This window comes from Lipophrys pholis, assembly GCF_963383615.2.
Source record: "Lipophrys pholis genome assembly, chromosome: 21".
NCBI classification, from domain to species: domain Eukaryota; kingdom Metazoa; phylum Chordata; class Actinopteri; order Blenniiformes; family Blenniidae; genus Lipophrys; species Lipophrys pholis.
The window spans coordinates 10312169-10335841 of NC_137649.1; the positions used below are offsets into that span (position 1 = coordinate 10312169).

Here is a 23673-nt window from a genome sequence, read left to right on the forward strand (position 1 = left end):
TGAGTTTTAGTTAAAATCGTCCGACATCTCATCACATCTACATTTCAAACTGTAACTCACGTGCTGATGAACGCTATAAGAGTGACAGAAAGCTCTAGAAATACTGTTAATTGGACTGTGTGAAAAAGCATTCTCACATTATTTGTAGTGTTAAAACAAGGTGATACAATCGCGTTCGAATTCAAATTTGAGTGCACAAAGATAGATGGTGGATTGTTTTGCTGGTAAAGTGATTACTGTGTGTCAACTCAACAGCTGAAAGGTTATGCTGTTATTGAATATTTTATACTAGTTAGACCAAGCCATAAGCAAACAATGCGCTAATTTATTTATAATAAAGATACTCAACAGAAGCTGTGGTCTTTCTGTGTGTTTGTATCACTCTTCCTTACCCTCACTTCTGACAGTTTCTTTTTAATGGCAGTGGAGTCCCCTGACGTGTCAGACCAATGTTGTAGCTCCTCTCCTGCTGTCATCAGCCAGTCAGTCAGCTCCCTCACAGCCTCCAGGTACTCCTGATGTTCTAACACCACCGCCTGTGCCAGACGTACTCTCTCCTGCAGAATGAAGACAAAAAAAAACACTGCTGTTCACACTTTAGAAGCTACAATTACTCAAAAAGCTGAACAGATTAAATGTCTTCTATTATGTACATTCAAGTGAACTATTCATACCTCCACCAAAGCTGTGAGGTCGTCAAACTGCACCTGCAGTTGGGTGCGAGCTCCATGGTTAAAGCTGGCATCACCGGTCTTCTTAAACAGTTCCCTGGCTTTCTCTTCCAGGCTGGACAGTGCCATCTGGTGGTCCTCCAGGTCAGCCAGCAGGGCTCTAAGCCTCTCCAGCTGGGAGGCCTTCTCTCGGGGTCCTGGCTGCGGTGTGAGAGGGGCGCACACCTCCCGCTCTACAGCTTCCATCCAACACCGTAGCTGGGCAGCACTCTCCAGGTATCCACCCCATTGTGACACAGTCCACTCTAATCGACTGGAAAGAAGGAATGTGTGACATGGATGTAAAGGAATTGCTTGATTTGTTTAAATGGAAATGATAGGTATAATATCTGAAATGTGGGAAAATAACTATTTCTAAACTTAAAAGACAAATCTATGACAACAAATATGACAATATCAGTCGTTTGATCAGTTATTTTTGAGTTCATATCTTTGTGCAATGGACAAATATGTATTCAACACAAAAATACTGTTTATATAGTGGTGACAAGGACCTTGGCTGATAAAATCTGAATATATAACTTTCAATGCACAACTTTTAGCTATCTTTGACAGTTATAGCGTGTTTTAGATTCTGTCAAAATGGAAAGAAAACATTCTTGTGTAGTGCCTATATCCCCCTCGATGGAAGGTTTAAACACACATGGACACCGATACAGATCCATAATTTTCCTTGCCATCTGTTACCCCTGCCTGCACAAATAACGCCAAAATCCACACACACATGCACCTCAATATCACCTACTACCCCTCGCCTCCTGTTATCCCTTCCCTCTTAAAACGCAAACACACGCCATGTGTGACCCACTGTTTGCCATCCACCATTTAGTCCCTAATGAGATCAGGGTTTTTTTCTAGGAGGGGCTATAATTGCTCAATTAAATGCACACACACACACAAACAGACGCATGTGAATGCATGCACACACACACTCATAGAGGAGCATGCACTAATACACATCAATCAGAGCTAGAGAATGAGACAAATACTTCTCATTATGTATTTAACCTGATGGTAATTATTAGCATTGACACATGAATCTATCATGATGAGAAAAAAAAACTGTTCCCAAGAGAGAGGAGTTTTTGGCAAACACATAAATGGCCTCTAAAGTGTCTGTGGGTAAATGCTTTAATGGCACATTAAAAAGCAAAAATCAAGAAGGGTTAAAAGAAATTGCTATACAGACGGCATGGCTCAGTTGCACAGTTTGTGACAGGAGAACAATTTAGATAAATCCGACATAAGTTTTTCTGAATTGAGGTTATTCATTTTACCCTGTTGGAAATCCAAAAGGTGCATGTATAGAAGGTGGTTTAAGAGGTATGACTCTACCTGTGGCAGCTCATAGCAGTCACAAGCAGTGTGGCCCAGGCGTCTTCCACTTCCTGGATCTGAGAGCGGACCATGTCCTGACCGGCGGCTCCGTAGCTGCGCAAAGCCAACTCACCCTTGCCCATCGCCATATTCAACTTGACCTCCCCCTCTCCCTTCAGAAGCAGGATGTCCTGCGGAAACAGAGCAAGGTCTCAGTCAACCTGGATTAAGATGTCAGGAATCAGGATGACAAACTAAAGCAGAGAGCTCCCTCTTGTGTTCAATGAAACAACTATACACTGCATGGATGAATAAAGTACAATGGTTAAATAAAAAGTGCATCAATAAGGTTTGCACATGCACAAGGATAACTTTAACAACAATCCCTTTAGCTATTTCTGCATCAGTAATATTTAACTGAAATTTCAGTCATAGCTCTCACCTGCACAGTCTCCAGCCTCTGCTCTAACTGCTCTTTGGTCCCCATCGTGCTGTCTACTGTACCCAGTCGCTCTTGGATCTCTTCCAGCCAGGCCCAAACTCCCTGGAGGGTGTCTCCAAAGGCCCGGCTCTCCTGGCAGCCTCGCAGCCTCTCCCTGGCTGCCTTCAGCAGGGCTTGGTGCTCCATCTGGAGCTGGCCCGTCACTCTGACCTCGCCTCCTGACCCCCGGCCTGCTTCAGACAGAGCCTGTGCCTCCTGACAAAGATGCTCAATGGATTCCCTTTGAAAAAAAAAATAAATAAATATTGTTCAGAATATTCGCCAGCTGACACCATTGCATGTCTGTCATATGGACGTAGACACTCGGGTACACAGACCTTCGTGCTATCAGGTCCTTATGGAGGTTTTCCATCTTCTCCAGCTCTTCCGTGGAGTCTGGGGTGCCTTGCTGGCTCTCAGCCCCAAGAACAGGCTCGCTCTTGAGGCTGAGATCCATCTGCTTCAGCCAGTCTCTAATATCGTTGACACAGTCATCAAAGCTACAGAAGGCGAAGGGAAGTGAGAGGAGAGAAGAAGAGAAACAATGCATTTTTCCTATTTCATAAACATTTTATGGCATTAATGTTAAATATTAAATGTTCTGACTTACTTTTTCAGAAGCCCGACACTCTCCTGTAAGTCTTGTTGGGTTTGGGAACAGTTCTTCAGATAGTTTTTCCACTCTCTCTGACAAGAAGACAGATTTTCTTGGACCTGTGAAGCTCCAGCTTTAGGCAGGTGGAGCAGGAGCCTCTGGGCCTCCTCACAAATCTGAGTGAGATGTTCCTCACCTTCTGATGTTCCCTCCACTAACAACTGTGGAAGCAGAAAGAAATCTATTATGCTGGAAAAAAAAACTGCTATGTAAATGCTGAATGACAGAAATAAAGGTCTACCACCCTCAGGTTTACATATCATGCTTTTTCACTACAAACCATTTAAGAGATTCTGAGAAGCTTGTATAAATCAACAAGTAAAAATGAGATCTGAGTAGGTGGATCCCTCATCACAGCATCACAGGAGAAAATTCAACATTACCTTTAGTCTTTGTAACTTGGCTTTGAGAACAGCAAGATCTCCTGATTGGTTAGAGCAGTCTTTCAGATCCAACTTCAGATCCGTAAGCATTGACTTGAAGTCTTGGACCAGCTCTGTTTTGACAAAATAGGTGAAAACAGATATGTTAAATACAACAAATGCACAATGACAAAGCAAGGAGAAGTGACATGTGACAAATAAATGCGAAAAATATTTTTTAAGTGAAGGAAAAATGAAAGACCGGAGTGAACAGAGGCGCTGCGCTGAGGCAGATGGGAAGTGTGGGCGTGTCCATGCCATGCAGTGCAAGGTTGCCCTGGCAACAAGATCAGAAATGCCTCCCTCGAGAGCAGATGTAACGAGAGCGACATTATTCTCCGAGGCACAGGTGTGTGTCGTAGCAGTGTGTCGCTGTACCTGGCAACGTGTGTGAATGGAGTGTCGGCCGTGGTGGGCGGATTGAATGTGCTCAGGGGAAAAATGGAGGATAATCAACCCCAAATCTGTTGCACTACTAATGCGGACAAATGAGAAAGCTTTGTGTAATAATGCATGTTTGACTGGGTGATTACGACACTTTAGGGCTCATAAAATCCTGATTTCTCCTCAGTGGTTGATCAGTGATTGCTGCAACTAACTGTTGTTGAAAAATCAGTCAATGCAGTTATTAGTAATAAGAACGTAACCACACAAACAATCGACTACTGAACTCTGCAAAACAAAAGCAATGAGTCAAATCCTTTACCATTGAAGTGGAGCTGTAGCCCATCCTGCAGGCTGCCTCTGGTCTTGGCACAGCGTTGGGCGATAGCCTCAGTCCGCTTCGCAATGGAAGTGAGATCAGAGGAGAGGTGTGACAGCTCCTGAGAGGGATGAGACCTGCACAGGGCCGTCAGGGCGTCTCGAGCCGAGTCCATGTCTGCTCTCTGCTGATGCACAACACTCTGAAGGTCCTGTAAATCGACCGCACTCAGTTATAAACAGCAAGGACCTTAGCATGTTTAATAACATAGCCACTGGCAGGTGGAACAATACAGATGCCACTTTATCTACAGTGTATCTCTATATCTGTGTATGGTGCAGGGCATCATGGAGTCTCTGGCAGCTCAGATGATTCCCTTCTGTTCATGTACCTGACATCTGATTTTTCAATGACGTATAAAGGACAGAACATGCATTTTTATAAGGATTTAGGATAGCATGTGATCACCAGGTGAAACACATTCTCCTAGTAATATATCTCTTTAAATTATTAACATTCAGAAGCTTGGATTTATATGACAACAAACAACACTGTGGGCTTCCCTGCATCATTAGAAGTTGTGATAATTTACTGAGAAAAAAAATATGAAAAACAAAATGAATGTATGGTTATCTGTTGCCAAACAATAAATACTGTAGAGTTCTCAAACTACCATATGAAAGAAAATGTTGGTATCATACCTTAACTGTACCAATATCTTCTGGTGAAGTAGCTTCGGTAAGATCCGATAAGGAACCCTCAACTGTCTCCAGTCGCTCAGACATCTGGGACATGAGGTCCTCCAGCCGCTGCTTCTGGAAGCTGAAGTAGGTCAGAGTGTGTTTGGCCTGATTGAACACTTCTTGCGCATGGGCCATTTTCTTCCTCAGCTCTGACTCCAGGACCTGAATAAAAATAGTTTTATTAGCAGGTGAAAAGAAAGAGTAAAACCTGGACAGGTCATTAGTCTGGTATCGGTCTCTGTCTCTTTCTCTGTGTGTCAGTCAAAAATCCCAACCTCAAGCACATAATTCGAAATATGGGAGGATCCCAGATAGCAAAACACACAATTAGAACATGCAAACTCCACACAGTAAATCCCTCGAACATGAATCTAACTGGGATCTTTTTGGTGTGACGTAAGTTCTAATATGCAGCTTCACCACGTATTTGTCTACATAATAAAAGTGATTTCCATCTAATATCAAACCAATAAAACATATGTTGAGAATTAAATAAAACATATAATAGACATTGTATTTTTTTTAGTTTTGGTAAAAAGTTACAAATTTTATATGAAATAAATTGGAAATAATGACATGGAGATTTGTGAGCTTTGTTTTTAAACCAAACAGAATTTGTCAAAGTTTCATCACTAACATTAGCAATGTTGTTGGTTTTTTCTCGTATGTCCCTTTTCTCCACATTCACCTGCATTTGTAATGGCGTCTCCTGCAGTCTGGCTTGTTCCTTCAGCTCTGTTACTCTCTCCTGCAGGACATCCAGACCCTGCTCCTTCTTTTCAACCTCGGCCTGTGGAATCACAGTGCCGTAAAACCCATCAGATCACTGAACATTACACTCAAATCATCATTAATGGACTCACTGATGCTGAAGGTCCAGTGAGCTCTGACCTGAAAGGTAGCCAGATGGGCCTCTGTCTTCTCTTTGTCGTTAAGAGTGGCGACGCTGTCGGTGAGATCAGCGATGGAGGTGGCGGTCCATTGATTGATGTCCTGTTCCATGGCTTTGAGGTCATCCCAGAGAGACACACAGTAACCGAGCCTCTCTGCATTGGTCCGTATTTTTTCAGAGACCTGAAAGAACAGAGACCAGCAGTATGTCTGAGTGTGGAAGAGAAAACATCAAAATCAACATGGGAGGAGCGCGTCGCCCTCCTTTGTGTTTAGCTTTCACTCTCTAACAAGCAGTGTTGTGCTTTACTGGGAGACAGACGAAAATCTTGGCTTAATTAGTTTGACAGATGTGGGAGTGAGAAGTGAGGGAGAAAGAGAAAGGCAGATAACCTGTCTAGACTTGTTTATCTTTAGGTCTCATTTGTCACAGCTGAGCAGACATTTTAATTCTAATAGAAGGAAAAAATTTAATATAAAAACAAAGTAAATGAATATCATTAAAATGGCAGATGTGTGCGTGTTTGGCAGGGCTGGACAGTTGATGCGTTAATTGTTTTTTCCCCTCTCAACAACAGTAAATAACCAGCATCTTCATAATAATCATGCTCATTATCATACTTCACCTTAGGTTAAAACAGTACTTAGGATTTATTTTATGTAATTGATGAATGAAATTCATGATATTCTGTATACTTCACAAAAATCATACAATAATCACTTCACAACAAGTTACACTGACATATCCCAGATTCAAATTTATCATGCAACCCCTTGAAGAGGGATTTCTGTCTTTGTGAATACAAATGTGCTAAATCGGGGGTATAACACAGCTGGTAGCATTCACCTCCAGCCACTGGTCCCTCAGTGTCTCCATGTCTTTCTGGATGGAGCACATATCAGAATTGGGGATCTTCTCCAGCTCTCTCTGTAGGTCCTCAGCCGTGCTGATGAGCTGGTCCATGTCATCCTGTTTGTTTGTAAGTTCAGCTTGAACAGTCTCATGCTGCACAAACAGAAAACAGAGCAGGAGGAGTGACAACAGGCCACCACTAGATGGAGAAATGTACTACACATTGGAAGGGAGAAAAGAGAGTTCAGTGCTGGGTGAAATTTTTACCCACCGAATGATATGCATGGAAAATAATGTACCTCCTCATTTGTTGCCACTCAGTAAAAGCTGTAACTTTTGATGGGTTCACAAATTTTGATATCTATCAGAAAACGTGCATGATCAAGCTGAAAACATTTTCTTTTTTAAACGACACGACTTGAACGATATTCTGATATACATTGATATACATACAAGAGAGCAACAAATCTCCTTCATCAATGTGATTTAGAGATGTTGGACATATGTTAAAATGACATGTTACAAGCACTAATAGACCTTTTTCATATTAGATAGGTTGGCTTATCAGAGCAAAATAAAAATAAAAAAACAGGTAGTGATGCTCTGTTCAATCAAGAGTCTCCACATCAAAATGGCTCAATATGCATAAAACCTACAGCCCCTTAGCATCCATCCATCCATCCATCCATCCATCCATCAAATACAAACGGAGAAACACACAGTCACACATATTCACATTCACATCTAGGGGTAATTTGGAGCCATCAAATAAGCTTAAATGCATATTTTTGGATCGTAGGAGAAAATCCATGCATGTACACGCAATCTCCAAAAAGAAAGGCTTCACAGACTGGATTCAAACCAAGGCTACTCTTGCTGTGATTGGAAAACGCTAACCACTACAACACCATGCGCTCCAGGCATCCTCAATACACTCGACTTAACTGTGTTAATAGAAATCTATTACAAAGACAGGGACAACATAGACTACTGTCATAATGCTGATATACTGTCTGCATTATACCTCATCTGAGAGTGAAAGAACAATATTGATCAATTCCAAGTGAAAAAAAGAAGCACTGACCCGTGTCAAAGTCCTTTTAGCCTCCTGAGCGTTATGGTTGTGGTCAGGTAGATTGTGAGCGACAGCCTGAGCGTTCTCTATAGCTGCGATGAGGAGGGACTTTAAGTGGTGAAACTGGCGGAGAAGCTCGACCACGATTCCGCTCTGTTCCTGGCTGCATGTGTACAATAGGAAACACAAAATAGAAATGCCCTGACTTAAAGGCAGCACTAGTTATCGAATGACCAGCAGCAAGAAATTTAATTGGGAAGAAGTTTCTATTTTTTTCCAGTCTTTACCAATTGGTGATCAGAGTCCTGACATTCTCCCAGGCTGTCTTCACCAGTGCTACCTCCCTCAGAGCTTCCCCCGCCAGCTCGCTGTCTCTCTGGGCCAGCTGGGTTCCTTTCTCTTCTAACCAGCACTGGGAGTGCTGCAGGGACTGCAGCTCATCCTCCAGCTGGACAAAGAAACGCAGCCTGGGAGAAATAGATGCAGAGGAAAACAATGGGGATTAACAGCCTGATTCCAACATAATACATCTCATTTTTTAGGAGATCATTTGAATGAAATGCTCCATCTGTACTTTAGCCTCACAAATACACAGTATGTTCGAGAGGGGTTTGTCATAAAGAAATTGCCTGAATCAAAAGGTCACTGGGTGAATTTTTAAAGCTTTAATAAAGACCTAACCAATATTGAAATTGAAATGTGACCGTTTCTTAGTTAAAACATGCATACCTGTAATGAAAGGCCTGCACAGAGCTCTCTCTGGCACCTTCCTGTCTCGCATCATCCTCTAGTTTCTTTAAACTCTTCATCACCTCCTCCCTCCTCTCTCTGAAGGAGGCCCACAAGGCACCGAGAGCGTCAGCTTCACTCTGTCTCCATCCCACACCGCGCTGTACCTCCTCCAGAGCCACTGTGAGGGCCACTGCCTGTCCTCTGCAAGATGTCCTTCCCTGAGGATGACTCACATCCTTGGAGCCGCTCCACTCTGCTCCACACAGGTGCAGGTGGGCCTTGCTTAGCTGCCCATCCAAACCAACTGCTTCAGCCTCCAAGCGGGCCACATCTTTAGCCACTTCCCCTATCCCATGATGCAGCCCTTCCACTTTGGAGCGGTCCCAGCTCCCCCTGCCCTCCACAGCCTCCTGAAGGCTGCGCACGGCCTTAAATGCTGTTTCATGTTTGCCAAAGAAGGCCTTTAACTCATTCAGGCACTCTTTACGGAGGAGCAGGAGGCGCTGAGATTCATTGAGGGGCTGCAGGCAGTCCTCCCTCCATCCCTGGAGCTGCTGTTGGGCCTCCAGGGTGGAACAGCAAAGTAGGGACGACTCTCTGCCATGCAGAGTTTCCCTCAGGCCACCAGTCTGCTGAAGCTGCACCTCATGCTCCTGCAACAACACGGTTCAGTTAAACACATTTATATTAGCTCAGCAATCAATAGAAACTTGCTTACTGTAACTGCTCGAATAAACAAAGTCTGTAAAAGACATCACTGTTGACAGAAAATCATTGATTTCCCACCTTCAACTGAGTTACTGCTGTCTCAAGATCAGCAATATCAACCAGGGAAGTGTTTCTCAGGCCAGAGAGGAAGTTTTCACTCTTTTGAGTCAGGGCCAGCAGAGCATGATCAAACTGCTCCAAGTGCTCCAGCTGCTTCTCAAGCACCTGACACCTGAAGATAGAAGACAGCACCATCCGGTCAAGAACATCACGGTTTGTATCACATTTGTATTCATTTTGATTTCATGGCTCTAGAAGTGTCAAAAAGGTGTAGTAGTATTCCTGTAGTATTTACCAAGATAATTTCCACTTTCAATATTTAGTTTTTCTGATATTATTGTGCAATTTTGACCATTCAGAAAATAATCATGTTACAATAGTGTGACTTGCTGGTGACTCCTGTCTATGATTGAACAGAAGTCCTCAGGCCACCACCACATTGTGTAGCTGGAGTGTCAGACATACTATATGGCCTGTGGGTCAAAACCATTCTGCCAGATGTACAATCCGACTTGCAAAGTGTAAATATTACAAAGAAACAACTACATTTTTGTTTTTTGGGGTTTTTAAATGAAAGCAACTGCTGCTCTGAATTACTTGAGGGGACATGATCAGTGGACAAAACACAGCAGACCAAAGTGAAGAGATCATTGATGCACCAGAAAAAGCTGCTCGTCAAGTGGTATCATGATTGAAGCCATACAGTGAGACATGCAGGTTTTCAGATTTTGTGCAGCTGGAGAAAAACTGCGATAGACAGGATTTCAGATCGTTGAGCAGATTTGTCAAATGAAGCATAAAATGCGTTGCGTTTTTGAATGCTACAAAATAGAACAAGAAAAATACGAGTCACACAATAGGGATAAGAGTTTTTGGGCATGTTGTTGTAAATTGCACCAAGGTGTTGTACTGCATTGTATTTTGTCATTGTTAAAATCCTTTGAATGTTAAAATTACAAATTTTTTCTTTAACAATTTTAACATGTTTGGGGATTGTTAAGATATTAGGGAAAAGGTTAGGGTTATGTAAAAACAAATATATCATATTTCCATGCAAATGAATCACTGATGAGTAATTATTTATAAAGATTCACGATAAGCGTGCAGTATCATGTTGGCACGTATTCCCTGGTTGTTCTCAAGTTAGAAATCATGGTAAATCCCCTAATAAACAGTAGTCTATGAGAGCAACACTTCTCTACATTCTGGCAGCCCTTGAACATTGGATATCATAAAACTGTAGGAGTTATGGTCATAAGGGGCGCACTTTTGAAATCATCTCAGTTCATCTCATCTCAGGAGGAAAATTTGTATATAAAATTATTGATTAAAAAAAAGTTCTTTAAAAATACCTATGTGCCATGCTGCTGCTCAAAGCGGTGCTTCTCTCCTGTATCTGTGTGAGATCATCACTGAGCTCTTGGATACGCGCTTCAGGTGCGGTGGGGTACAGACAAAGGCTAAGATTAACAAGACCTTGAAGAAGAGCCTCATAGGATGGCATCTCCCGCTGCATATCCTGCCAGACAGAAATATGTGTTAAAAATGATGCAATTCAGACAGAAATCCAGCAAATGAACACAACTTCCGCTTCTTGGTGAAGCCTCTCAGTGAATATTAAATGATTTTACCTGCACGTTTTGTAGTTCATTCCTAAGCTTCACTTTATCTGCAGAGAGCTGTTCAGTGTCTGGGCAGCAGACAGACTCACACCTGTCCAGCCAGCCTTTCATGGATGAGAGCTCCTTTTCATATCTGCACATAGAAATGTTGTACGATTCAAATCAAAGAAAGTCTACACGTGACACCCGTGAAAGGGAATACATGTTGCTTTAACAGCAGATGGATCAAAGTAACTGAAAACACACACAATAACACACATGGATATTGCCTGTTATATATATATATATATATATATATATATATATATATATATATATATATATATATATATATAATTTTTTTTTTTTTCTAATCTGACCATGGCTTAGTATCAGTGACAGGGTCATAATGGGGTAACCATATCTCAGCAGAGCACCCACCACTGTAAGTAATCCCTCATACATATACCTGCAGGAGGCAGGATGAGGCACAAGCAGCCAGACATAAACCCGACTGAAGTTTACCAGCAAGAAACATATTCCAGTTCATTTTAAAAACAGTCACCGGCGGGGTAAAAATAACCCAAACGACAAAAAGCTATAACAGTTAAACAGCCACCATTCGACTGGATCATCATGTTCTCCTTTCAAATCAGAAACAATCACTCTGGTTAGGGTCTATTGTGTGATGATGTAAAGTGATAAAAAACCCATATAATTAGAATATAAAATACTATGGCTGAGAAAGGCAGACTGTGATAGAGACAAGATCTCACTCGTCTGCTTCACACCAGAACGAGAAAATGATTTTAAAAAAGGAGGAAATTAGACAGTGAGAGAAAAGGCATCGACATAAAGCGAGCACATGCACATAGGAGGGAATAACACTGTTTTTACAATGAGAAGCAGTTGCATCTGTGGGCAAAAACTAATGTCAACAAGGAGAAAGTCTCATAAAAAAGCAATAAACTTAAATGCGATCTATCAGCATTCTTTGTTCAAAATTGTCTCTGATACACAATTTCCACAATTCCTCTTTTACAGTTTTAGTGTTTGTAAAATGTGACAAAAGATGTGAAATCTTTCAACACTCCTCATTTCACTGTCAGGGGAAACGACAGATCAGACATCCAGCTCAGCAGGGTGCCACAGCAGTTGGCACTGCAGGCAGGATAAAAGGTCCGGTAAACTGTGAGAGCTCCTACAAACATTTTCTTATCCGGTGAATCTCGTGAACCTGGTATTACATGTTAAATGTGAAGACTTTCCATAATTTGGGTGACTGCCACATTTTATCTACCATATGTGTGCAGATAGCGCGGTAGCCAACAACAGTGCCACAGCGTGCACCTAATCGCCTGCAGGTCATGTTCTAAAAATAGTGATTAGTACAAACAACAAGCCCCATATTAAGCACACCTTTCAGTAATGATGCAGTTTGGCCTAAAACTACTGTAAAATTACAACGGCAGGCTGTCCAAAACCATCTCTTCATTTTTAGCTCCTCCATGTTGTATTTTAAAGAAGACACTGTGTGCTTTCATGGGAGGCCCAGGAGTATACAGGAACTAAAGTTTGATATGTTCCATATCTCAGGTAATAAAATGCATTTTAGTTTGGAATAAAAGAGTCGATAATGAACGAGGTTACATGACTAAAACCAAACTTTTTTCAGTTTCACAGTTTCACTCCATCTGGTTGACTTGTGAGTACAGAAGGTTTTAAGTTAAAAAAAAAAGGTGCTCTGCAGATTAAGTAACCTGGGAACTTGGATCCCTATAAAACAGTTGTTACATAAATGCACAATGACTAAATACATCATGCGTTGCTCAGCGACGGATGGCTCGGTTCGTTGATTTAGTTTTTACTGTTGAATATACCTTTGCCACAGAGCGAGAAGGCTCTCCAATGTTGACTGTTTTTCCGCAGCGGTTCCCATTAACTGCCTCTGTTGCTTCTGGAGGTTCGCCACCTCGTCCTCCATCGGGCTGCTCTCTCCAAGCCTCCTCGTGGCCGAACACAGGGCCGCTAACCCGGGTTTCAGCTGCTCAACACGCTGGCAGACCTCCTGAGTGAAATGGAAATAAACTACAAAGTAAATCTTTGAACGTGAGTCATAATTAAATTAGTGCTTAACTACAAATGTAGAAAGAAAATCTCACCATGTGGTCCTGGAGGGTTTTGTGGGTCTGTGGTGATGATGTGCAACACGTGATCGGACAATCCACCTTTTCTTTCAGATCATTCATGGCTTTTCTGACCTGATTAACATGAACCTGTCAGTTACCATTACACTCTGAACACATTTCTAAAGGTCATATGCGTTATGTGCTTCTGCGAACCTGCTCCATGTTATCAGTGCATCTCTGCCTGTAGGAGGCACTCTGGTTGAGCTGCATGCCGAGCTGCTCCACTCTCCCCTTCAGGTCTTCCCAGTACCGCCTCATCTGAACAAGTAGTGCACGGATACGGCCGGCCTCCCCGGGGGTCACGAACCGCGACAGAGCCTCGCAGTCCGACTCCATGTGGGCCACGGCTGCTCGTTTCTCTTCTAAACCCTCCACCAACCCCTGCAGAGATGCAACAGCAGAGAAATTCAGGTAAGGGAGGTTAGCTGAAGAAGAATGACAGTACAAAGAGTTATTAGAGGAAGAAAAGCCCCAAATAACAGTAAAACATCCCGAGGCATGTTGTTTTCACAACTCATCAAACACAGCCTTGGAAATCCTTAAGTCTAGAAATCAGATTGACAAGCCTGAAGCCTACCAAGCAAAGATTATATTTTATTTTATTTAATATCAATTTATTTTATACATCCTGTCCCTTGCTGCAGCCATCCTCATTTTCCCCGTGAAGATGGATTAAAATTTCCTCCTAATCTTAATAACGTTGAAAAACTGCAGCAAGACAGTGAATGTGAGCACTTTTCTTGGAGCTACTAGGAATGTCTTTGCATATTTATATGTGAAGTTAAGATTATTTTTGTTACAGTTGTGACACCAGCGTTCACCTCCGACTGACTATTCAATTATAAAAAAAATAAACAATCTGCACCACGAGATGAAAAAACAAGGAGTAAAGTGAAAAGCTGCGATAGCATGTAACAGACATACCTGCACAGCTCTGATCTGTTTGTCTAAAGGATCAGAGGAGGAGGAGGTGCCAACAGCCTCCAGCTCATTTTCTTTCTCATTGATCCACAGATTGAAAGCCTCAGATTCACTGCTGAATCTCTCCCACCAGACACACATCATCTCCAGCTGGACAACACTGGAAAAAGAAAGGTTGGGCAAATCCTCAAGGTCATTGAACACTCAAAGACGCAATACGAAAGATCCCAAGACACAGATAATATACAGTGTATATATAATAACGTTGTGTTCTAATTGTGTGCTTCACTATTCAATGGACTCGCATGTGCCATACTTTTTGTTGAGGTGATCTTGAAGCTGCATGACAGCGTCTCGGGTCGACTGGGCCTGCTGCAGAAGAAGAGTATGATTCTTTGGCCCAAGATGAATATCTGATGCCATTTCAAGAAGGAGGTCTGCTTGAACGGAGCACTCCTCAACCTTTGCAAAGAGTTCCTACAGACAAAAACAACACACAAAAAAACCCCTCTCAACATTCAATATCAGCCAATAGAAGCCAGACGGCATGCGAATATGCACACGCACACCTACCTTGTTATACTCCAGCTCAGTTCTTAGGCTCCCCAAGCTGTTGAAAATAAGTTCTTTGTGCAGTTCATTGTTTGTATTGCTGATGAATCTCCAAACTGTTTCTCTTTCTGCCTCAAATTCTTGCCAGGAGCTCAGAGTCGCCTTGAGGTGAAGAAATTAGAAAATGATGTTAATTCTTGAACATTTACTCTCGATGCAAATATGAACTGGTTTACTTATTCACTACATTTTAACATCAACAATCTGTAGATGTTTTTTTTATATTAGAAATTTTACATTCAACAAAATAGACAAGTTTTCATTTAATCATCCATCTTCTTACCCCATCAATAGAATACTGTGCATTGATGGCAGATGGCGGTACAATGTATAGACATATGTTGTATAAAGCTGTTGTCGCTGCATGTGTATATAATGCAAATAAGGGAGCCAAATTTCAAAGGGAGTATGATAGAATTTATTACTATCAATGAAAGAACAGAAGTCAATGCCACTGCTATGGGTTTTCTAATTCCTGACTGCACACGAGGTAATTCAAAACAAAGTTTGAACTTGGTAACTTTGCAATATTAACAGAACGTCAAAGTAAAGAAAATTGAGGTGATTTCCGTGCATTTTGCCAAAATATGGAGAAGGGCCTCATCTTCACACAGCGCCAGGTACAATGTAAGAAAAAAATAAACAAGCTTAATTTCAAGTACCTGGTTATACACTGTTTAAAAAGAATAGTTTTACAATGAATCAAACACAAAAGGCTGACATGTAATAGTCATTTCACTTAAATTGAAAGTCCTACACGACTCAGTCAGTGATCACAGTGGGGTTTTGTGTGCTTGTACAATGACACTTTCATATGTGCAAACAGCAGAAAACTGATGTGAGAAAAATCCAAGCTGAGTGTACCTGCAGGCTATGATCCTTTGCCTCCGATTTGCGATCAACCTCGCTAAAAGCTCCTTCCAGCTCCCGCAGAGACTGACTGAGCACCTCCCCTTTCTGCAGCTGGCGGCAGTGGGACACCAGAAGCTCTGCCTCTCTCCTATTAGCGTGCAGTCGTTTTAAATGTTGCTGTGATGAATACATAAACAAAGAAAATATGTGCAATGACATCATTTACTTGTTTTTAATTAAACCACTATCATGCTTTTTCCTTCATTTGTGATATTTATATGATAAAGCCTCATAAGGAATCAAAATAGAGAAATGTGTTTCTTGTTCTACACACACCTGCTGTATAAGATGAAGTTGTTTGGCCTCCTCCAAGCTTTCAGCATTCAGAATCCTGCTGGTCTGCTCCTCAGCCTCCTTTCGAGCCCTCAGAACCTCCTCCAGAGCCATGTTCACCTCCTCCCTCAGCTCCTCGTACTGAGGCATTGCCGAGCCCTCCTCCCCCAGCTGTGGCAGAGAAGCCACACATCAGATTGGGTTGAACAAGACCAATGAAAACGGTTTTCTTTCTTTCTAGCAGTACCTGACAAAGTGAAGAGAAGACCGCCTGCAGGTCAGTGGAGAGCTTGGTCAGAGCTGCTCTCTGCCTCTGAACCTCCAGTTCAGAGCTAACCTCCGACAGCCCAGCAAGGCGGCTCTTCAGCCACAGCAGGTTCTCCTCTTGGCTGTCCACCGCCTCCCGCAGCGCCTGCGTTTGTTGGAAGCACACAGAGAAGAATTGCAGGTTAAAAGAACTGGTAGTGAGTTCTGCTGCGGCAAAGACACACGGCGATGGCTCACCTGAACAGCGGCGTCGACGTGCTCCTGATGGCTGGAATCTACTGCCATCTCTCTCAAAAGCCTCACTTGCCTTTTCTGAGATGACAGCCAATCAGAGAGCTCACAGTACCTGTGAAAAACAGAAGACATTGCTTTCTGACTTGAGGTCACCAGGTGGACGTACTTCCGAGAAAGTGTCCTTTTGATGATTTTTACCTCTCGTTCCACTCTTTCCACTTATCAGGGTGCTGCTCCAGTTTCAGGTGGATGATCTTGATTTGCTCTGCAGCTTCCTCGACAGCCTTACGCGTTGAGTCGAGGGTTCGATAAGCCGCATCATTGTCAGGCAGTTTATGACAGAGATCAGCCATGTTTCTAATCCTCTTCTCACACAAAGTCAAAGGTTTGCGTTCCCTGAAGAAGGTCTGGAGATTTAAAAAAAAAAAAAAGAAGAAGAAGGAGGAAACGGTGAAATGTGAGAAGCTTCGCGATCGAGACATTAAGTGATTTAGCGTTTCTCTCCCTCCTGGTTTAATATGTTTTTAAGATTCTATCAAATCCAAGGCTTACTCTGTGCTCTTTGATCACACGCTCGCTGGTGCAGGTGCCTGACAGGGCTTGCATTTCTCTGTCCAGCTCTGCTCTGCAATTTTGTAAAATCAAAAGGACTTTGCTTTGTTCCACCGCCACCTTCAGGCGGAGCAGGTGAGATGGCACCTCACCCTGAATGTCCTGCAAAAACACATAGAGCGCATCATAGTTTTAATATCATATTATAACAGACAGAGACAAAATATTCCCTGAAGAGCTTTATTAAATGCTTAAAGGTCACAACTTAATCTAACTAGTATATGTTAATTGGAACCAGACAGGAGGGAACTCTATCGAGTCAAAGGTCTTCTTGGTTAAGTTAATGACGTATTGGCTATACGCCTCCAGAGATGTACAGTAATTAGTGAGAGTGTTAAAGCAGGGTGACCTCTGACCTTCCAGTGTTTATGTAGTCTACGGACAGTTTCTTGCAGCCCCTGTTGCTCTTCTTGTGGTAAAATGTCCGTCAGCTCATCACACGCTTTGAGAAACACACTCAACAATCGCTGGTCCAGTTGGCCAAAATAATCCTGCATCAAAACAGAATAAAATAAAGCCGTTCGGTGTTGTTTGAAGAGCAGAACAGAAAAGTTTGAAGGCTGTATTCATTTTAAATAATAGCGATGCAGAAATATCTTCGAAACAGAATTCATCTTACAGTGTGTTTCTTTAGTAATTCCTCTGCTTCTCCAGTCTCCCTTAAGCAGCCCTGAGATTTCTTCAGCACTCTCTCCAGCTCCTGCTGAGACTCCTCAAACCTCCTCCTGAGGCAGTTGTTGGCCTCCTCCTGTCTTCTCCAGTCCCCAACTTCCTTTAGCAAAGCCTGAGAGAATGGAAGGTTGGTAGCAGCAATCGTCATGGGGCTCTTTGGCAATACAGTGTAATTAGAATATTTGTCGACTCTAATCTGCGGTTACCTCCTGGGTATTTTGACATTCTTGTAATCTCTTTAATATAATCAGCATTGTGGCTAATTCAGTCACTGTGTGGCATCCTGCCATGAGTGCATGTATAATACCAACCTGTGCTGAGCCCTGAATTTCAGCAACTCTCTTCTGCAACAGACACAGGTCCAGGTTGCGGAGCACCTTACTGCTGGACAGCGCTCTTTGCACTGTGTGGTGGTTCCGCTCAATCACTGATAGACAGCGCTTACAGCTTTGCTGCTGGTTTAACAATTCCTGAAACAACCAAAGCCAGGAGTGTTATGTTAAATAGTTTGACACTGATGCGTTTTAATATTTTAAACCGGGTATGTTTTCCTATACGGAGTTACTCTATAGAAAGGTGAGTAAATATCGGTAAGAAACAACAAAACTGAAGGGTACTGTTTTGGTACAGAAGGAGCCATGAGGACTTTAAAACAGACACACTTGGTAATGACACCACATCTCTTTTAGCCACATTTGTTCATTTTATTGAGAGCCCCATTAGCTCCTGACTTATTGCAGGCGCTATTCTGCCTGGGGTCTCCTTCCTTTTCATTCCAAATTTTATTGACGAAATTACATACAAATACATGTTGGTTGAGTAATCATACAGACTGTAAAGAAACTCCGAACAGAATCAACTTATTTTTTATCTAAAAATAAGGCAATTCGTGTGAAAACCATTCAAACCTGTTAACCATGTAATGTACACTTAAACAATTCATTGTCATTCAATCTGACCTGCCACTTGTGCTTTTGTTGCGTCTGAGAGTCTCCATCTCTCTCAGATGATGTGATGCGACTTGCCCGCTCCAGGGCCTGGTAAAAACCATTGATGTGTTTTTCCATCTCCTCCAACAGCGGCAGTAGAACATGACACTCCCTCACCAGGGACGGGCACCGCTCTCTCACCTAGAGTCATATCATCACAACCAATTAATAAGTAACACAGAAAATGACATAGAAATGTCATATACTGTGAATCCATGAAAAGAACTGAAAGACTAAAAAAGAGGAAAGGCACTTGAGACTGCTATCACATCACCTACTGTATCACACAAGCCTTGAAATTAGTCTTACCTTGCTGAGCTGGCTTTTGGCTGTTGCCATTGTTGCCATGACCCGGGCGGCCTCATCCTGCGGCGCATCCTTGGCGAGGAGCTGAGCGCTGCGGGCGGCCAACTTGTATTGCGTCTCCATAGCAACAACCTTTTGCTTGGTATTCTGAGATGAGACGTGCAGGTAAACGGTCAACTTAAAGACACTCTTAAAAACAGAGAGCACATCCATCAAAAATGCTTCTGGCGATACAAACTGAGAGACACAAACTGATTTGACATCAAAGCATCAGATGAGCTGTGCTCTAATGCTAATATTGTGACAAAACAAACGAAACAGCGTTACACAAATTACGTCATTTATGTAGATGATCTGCAAATCTTCTGCCAGTAAAGTGCTTGTTTACAGCAGCTTATGAAGGCACACTCAGTATGATAATTATCTCAACATCAAATATGATGCAAATAAGAGCAAGTTTGTGATTGTTAGAAGTATGCAGTGCCATTTTTCTGATTAGTTCCAATAGGGTTCTGCGCCTAAAGTGTCAGACGAGAATAAATATCTTGCCCCCGATATTATCGATGACGTATGAGGATGCGATCAAAAAAGAAGATATTGACAATGTTGACATGTTGTCTTGCTTAAAACAATTTGTATCCTGCTCTATACACGGCACATAGGTGGCATCATTTATATAAAAAAAACATGTAGTGTTATCGTGATCTTTAAAGACAGACGTCATCCGCGCTGTAGAGACACTCTCAGTTCTGGTTGTGTCTGTTTTTTTCCATAAATGTTTGCAATATTTATAGCTGGCGTTCCATTTTCATTAATGCTGCTTTTGTGTCTCCAAAGTCCCTGACTAACTAAATCATTCTTTCACTTACAAAATACTCAGAGAAATTCCTAAAAATATCCTCTGTTGAAATTGCACTGTGGTGCGTTTTTGACCTTTACACATGTTGGACAGCTTCTCTTACCTCCACATCCTGCAGAAAGGCTCTAACATTGAGGAAAGACACGTGAACGGGAGCATTAAGCTTTGCTTCAGCTGTATCAAGCAGCTCTTTGAGGGCCCATACAGCCTTCAGGTGATTTGTCCTCCACTTCTCCAGTTCGTCAGAATGTGCGTACTAAAGAAAGCAAAAAAAAAAAAATGTTCATTTGTGTTTAAATCATAATTTTTTAAGTAGTTTTATAATTTTTTATTAATTAGTGTCAAACCAAAATAGAAAGAAATCTGTCTGACACAAATTGACCCAGTTATCCTTCTTGTCTGAGGTGCAGTAATTTCAGAAGTTTTTAATTGATTACTTGTTTGACTTTGAGGAAGAGCTCTCGCCAGCGTCCGTTCAAAATCAGCAGTTGTTGCTTGAGCTCAAGTGACACCGTGTCATCACACGTTTCAATGAGAAAATTCCCGCCGTCATTCATGGCTGCATGCTGATCCATCCAGTGGCTGAGATTCCGGAAAAATTCCTGAAAGACAGACACAGCAAGATAGAGGAGAAACAAAGACACAAAGAAGTCGAGAGAAACAAAGAATGAGTGTTAAAGAAAGAAACAGACAGCTAATCAAAAAATGAAACAAAGAGAGGGATTCAAAGAAAGAAACAAAGGATGGACAATAAAAAACTGGGGTAATTAGCTGTCTAATCCTTGGTGGGGATGTGAATCTGTGGTAACCATGGTAATGCGACAACAGGAGTACTCTTGGTGACTTGTTTTAAGTCACAGAGATCATTGGATACTCGAGTGGAAAATGTTAATAGGTTTCAAATTAGAAAACGAAATGCCTCCGACTCAAACAAAGTAAACACAATCGCTGCTACTTAAAGTCAAAGAGGTGTCATTTACCAAGTCAGTCTTACCCGTTTGGTGTTTTCTGGGTGGCCCAGAGCGTCCTCAGCATCCTCCAGCCAGACCTGCAAGGAGGCCACGGTGGATGTGTACCGCTCCCAGTTGGACAGCACCTCCTCCAGCATGCTCCTCACACTGCGGACCTCCATGGACAGACTCCTCCACTGAGTCACCACCTCCCGCATGAACCTGCGCACCCCTGTCTCACCGTCGTCCACTGAAAGAGGAAGAAAGTAAAGGTGAAAAAGACACCTATACCATAAAAATTATAGAACTCCTTGGCTGGTATGACCTGTGTTGTTATGGCTGCTTTTGCTGACAGTAAAAGTAAAATAGAGTATGCATGAAGCAGAACAAAACAAGACTTACTTCAAAAAACTGACAGGATAGGAGGGGACGCATGTTTATAGGAATACCAGCTGAAGAACATAGTGAGACTGGTGAAGCTACAAGCCTTTGCAGATAAAACTCTGACCTCAAAAACCTACTACAGAGACATGCATCATCTATGCTAGTGTGTCGTCTTTCTTTGCGGAAAAACTGGACGGTCTCTTAAGCCCTGTACCACAAGCTATTTTCAGCCAGCGGCACAGCTGGTACACAAAAACAAATACACAATTCCAAATTTAGGATAAATTTAATAATATGCTGGAATAAACACTATCGACTTCTTGATTTGCCACCCAATCGAAGACCAGCACGAGCAGCACCAGCAGGAGTTAGTGGAGTATATCACATGTTCGGTTGACCAATCAAACCCGAGACGTCCTGATTTCTCTGCACGCCTCACTTCTCCACTCTGCATACCCTGAAGCAACACACCGCCGAAAGTTGATGAAACCAACAAGCTCGCTCAGTCTTTGCGCCCTGAGACCTGCAGAAGTGGAGCAACCCCTAACTAGCAAATGGGGTCGTATTCCCCACTGAGAGCTGGGAGTGGAGGAACCTCATTTAGCTGTAGCCTGCAGACTCTCCTCTTCTTTGAAATTGTTCAAACAGTCAGGGGCACACAACCTCAACGGTTGTTAAAAGGAAAATAAAGCAGAGGTACAAAATGTAATTGTGACATATCTCGTGTACGTTGCTGGAAGACCTTTGATTTTACTATGCCAGTCACTGAAGAAAACAGAAATATAACGTTCCAGGTACTAATCTAAATGTTTCCCTCAGTATTCTAATGTATTGTCTCTAATTACATTAGAATACTGAGAGAAATCTTCTAAAGCACGAGCCGCCGTGGTTAGTTGATTAATGGACACTATATGTGATTTTACATCAGTATGATGAAGGGGACAGATTAAATGTGTTGAATAGTTAGGACGTTACTGCTTACAGGATTTCTATAAATACTGTTACATATACCTCTCTTACCTACTTCTTTAGGTTACTAAAAAAAACAATAAGCTAATGAAAATCATAAAACTGATAGTAAAAGTTAAGCAATTTGTTTTCTTACCTAAGCGTGTGCACACGATTTGGTTCATGGAATTCAAAGCTTTTTTCTCTGCGCTTCTCTCTCATTTTTTCAGTGTGTTACAACCCTGTTGCAGCCATCTTATCTTATCCCCTCGCGACACTCCTCGACGTGAAATATCAAGACTTTAAATTTACATGTGAACCTCTCACCTGAGCTGTCAGCACTGACGTAGGCCTCGGCTGACTGTTTCAGAGACTGAAACAACGCCTCGTAGTTTTCAAAGAAACGTTGCTTCTCCACAAACGTCTGATGGAGACAAAATCCAGTAATAGAAACATTAGAATGTGTGAACTGACACGGATGGCATTGACACCAAACTAAAACTATTAGATAAAATGTCTAAAGCGACTTTTAACTAGTAGCTTACATTTGACATCAACGGAATCAAAGGCTGATCTTACGATATAGTTGTGGAGCATCAGTTCCACGGACTCCTGCTGGCCGTATTTGATGATCCAGGATTTAAGTTTCGACTCGGCGAGAGTGAGGTAGGCCTGCATGTGATGTTTGTTTTCCATATATTCCATTTTGGCCAAGTGGATGCTGGAAGACGTAGAGACAAAGTTCAACCTAAAAAAAAAAAAAAAAGTACATGCAGGATATCAGATGCACAGATTGACTCTAGTATTCTTCTGTTCCCTCAAACAGCAAAATGTGAAGCCATGATAAAGAGCATGAGCATTGTGTAAATAAATGTCCTCTGGGTTGTATTTTCTGGACATTAAAGGGACATTAGCAGGTGTTGTTGTTTACCTCTCAGCCATATCTTGAAGCTGGTCAGGAGGAACAGGTACTCCACCAACACTTCTGTCTTTATGGATTCTCTGAAAGACCTGCTGGTGACTGTCCAGGCTCCTCAAGACGTCCTACACAATGGACAGCAAATGAACATATAAAAAAAGTAAAATATCACAATGGACCAAGTACACCAGGAAACTGTTGTAAGTTGCCCGTCACTGTGTGCTGAGCTTTGTGCAAACCTTGTGTTGCTCAAGAGCTCGGTGCACCGTGTTGGCTGTGACCTCATGCGCCTGCTGGACAGTGACTTCCTGTCGGAGGGCTCCTTCGGCCTCGTGCAGCCACGTCCCGACCATATCGAGGGGAGCGGGCAGAGACCTGTCCAGCAGAAGATGCCAAGCCAGGAGCTGCGGGGAAAACAACAGTAGAGCCACCAAAGAAAGACCCTTAAGGAGCTGGTTTTGTCAACAAAAAGCCTCTAATAAAATGTTATGTACTCCAGTAAAAATAATCAGGGCATAAAACAAATTGCGAATTAAAAAAGATACAAATAAAATACTGTGAACAAATACAATGGAAGCTGTGTGTGGATATGAAATGCTTTAAGTTCATTTTGTTCTCCATTTCTTTGTTAATCCAAGAACATTTATTATTTAA

At 42.2% G+C, this 23673-nt stretch overlaps 1 protein-coding gene across 1 annotated transcript in view; it reads right to left on the reverse strand.

The window, feature by feature from the left end:
* syne1a (spectrin repeat containing, nuclear envelope 1a) overlaps positions 1-23673 on the reverse strand; it is a gene marked incomplete at its 5' end in the record, with an annotated part of 121654 nt that overhangs the window by 79658 nt on the left and 18323 nt on the right. The window contains 42 exons of the mRNA XM_080490831.1: positions 393-557; positions 675-984; positions 2067-2239; positions 2491-2770; positions 2868-3029; positions 3140-3345; positions 3568-3680; positions 4313-4520; positions 5011-5214; positions 5741-5842; positions 5944-6126; positions 6791-6949; positions 7881-8034; positions 8159-8338; positions 8601-9256; positions 9390-9543; positions 10724-10890; positions 11003-11126; positions 12853-13040; positions 13135-13233; positions 13315-13542; positions 14086-14242; positions 14399-14559; positions 14656-14796; positions 15559-15723; positions 15883-16050; positions 16127-16291; positions 16384-16492; positions 16579-16787; positions 16933-17094; positions 17349-17483; positions 17612-17776; positions 17976-18134; positions 18624-18794; positions 18963-19106; positions 19922-20074; positions 20256-20420; positions 20813-21018; positions 22428-22524; positions 22680-22848; positions 23032-23144; positions 23259-23423. Coding sequence (XP_080346957.1) covers positions 393-557; positions 675-984; positions 2067-2239; positions 2491-2770; positions 2868-3029; positions 3140-3345; positions 3568-3680; positions 4313-4520; positions 5011-5214; positions 5741-5842; positions 5944-6126; positions 6791-6949; positions 7881-8034; positions 8159-8338; positions 8601-9256; positions 9390-9543; positions 10724-10890; positions 11003-11126; positions 12853-13040; positions 13135-13233; positions 13315-13542; positions 14086-14242; positions 14399-14559; positions 14656-14796; positions 15559-15723; positions 15883-16050; positions 16127-16291; positions 16384-16492; positions 16579-16787; positions 16933-17094; positions 17349-17483; positions 17612-17776; positions 17976-18134; positions 18624-18794; positions 18963-19106; positions 19922-20074; positions 20256-20420; positions 20813-21018; positions 22428-22524; positions 22680-22848; positions 23032-23144; positions 23259-23423 — 7494 coding nt within the window. The remainder of the gene's footprint in view (positions 1-392; positions 558-674; positions 985-2066; positions 2240-2490; positions 2771-2867; positions 3030-3139; positions 3346-3567; positions 3681-4312; positions 4521-5010; positions 5215-5740; positions 5843-5943; positions 6127-6790; positions 6950-7880; positions 8035-8158; positions 8339-8600; positions 9257-9389; positions 9544-10723; positions 10891-11002; positions 11127-12852; positions 13041-13134; positions 13234-13314; positions 13543-14085; positions 14243-14398; positions 14560-14655; positions 14797-15558; positions 15724-15882; positions 16051-16126; positions 16292-16383; positions 16493-16578; positions 16788-16932; positions 17095-17348; positions 17484-17611; positions 17777-17975; positions 18135-18623; positions 18795-18962; positions 19107-19921; positions 20075-20255; positions 20421-20812; positions 21019-22427; positions 22525-22679; positions 22849-23031; positions 23145-23258; positions 23424-23673) is intronic.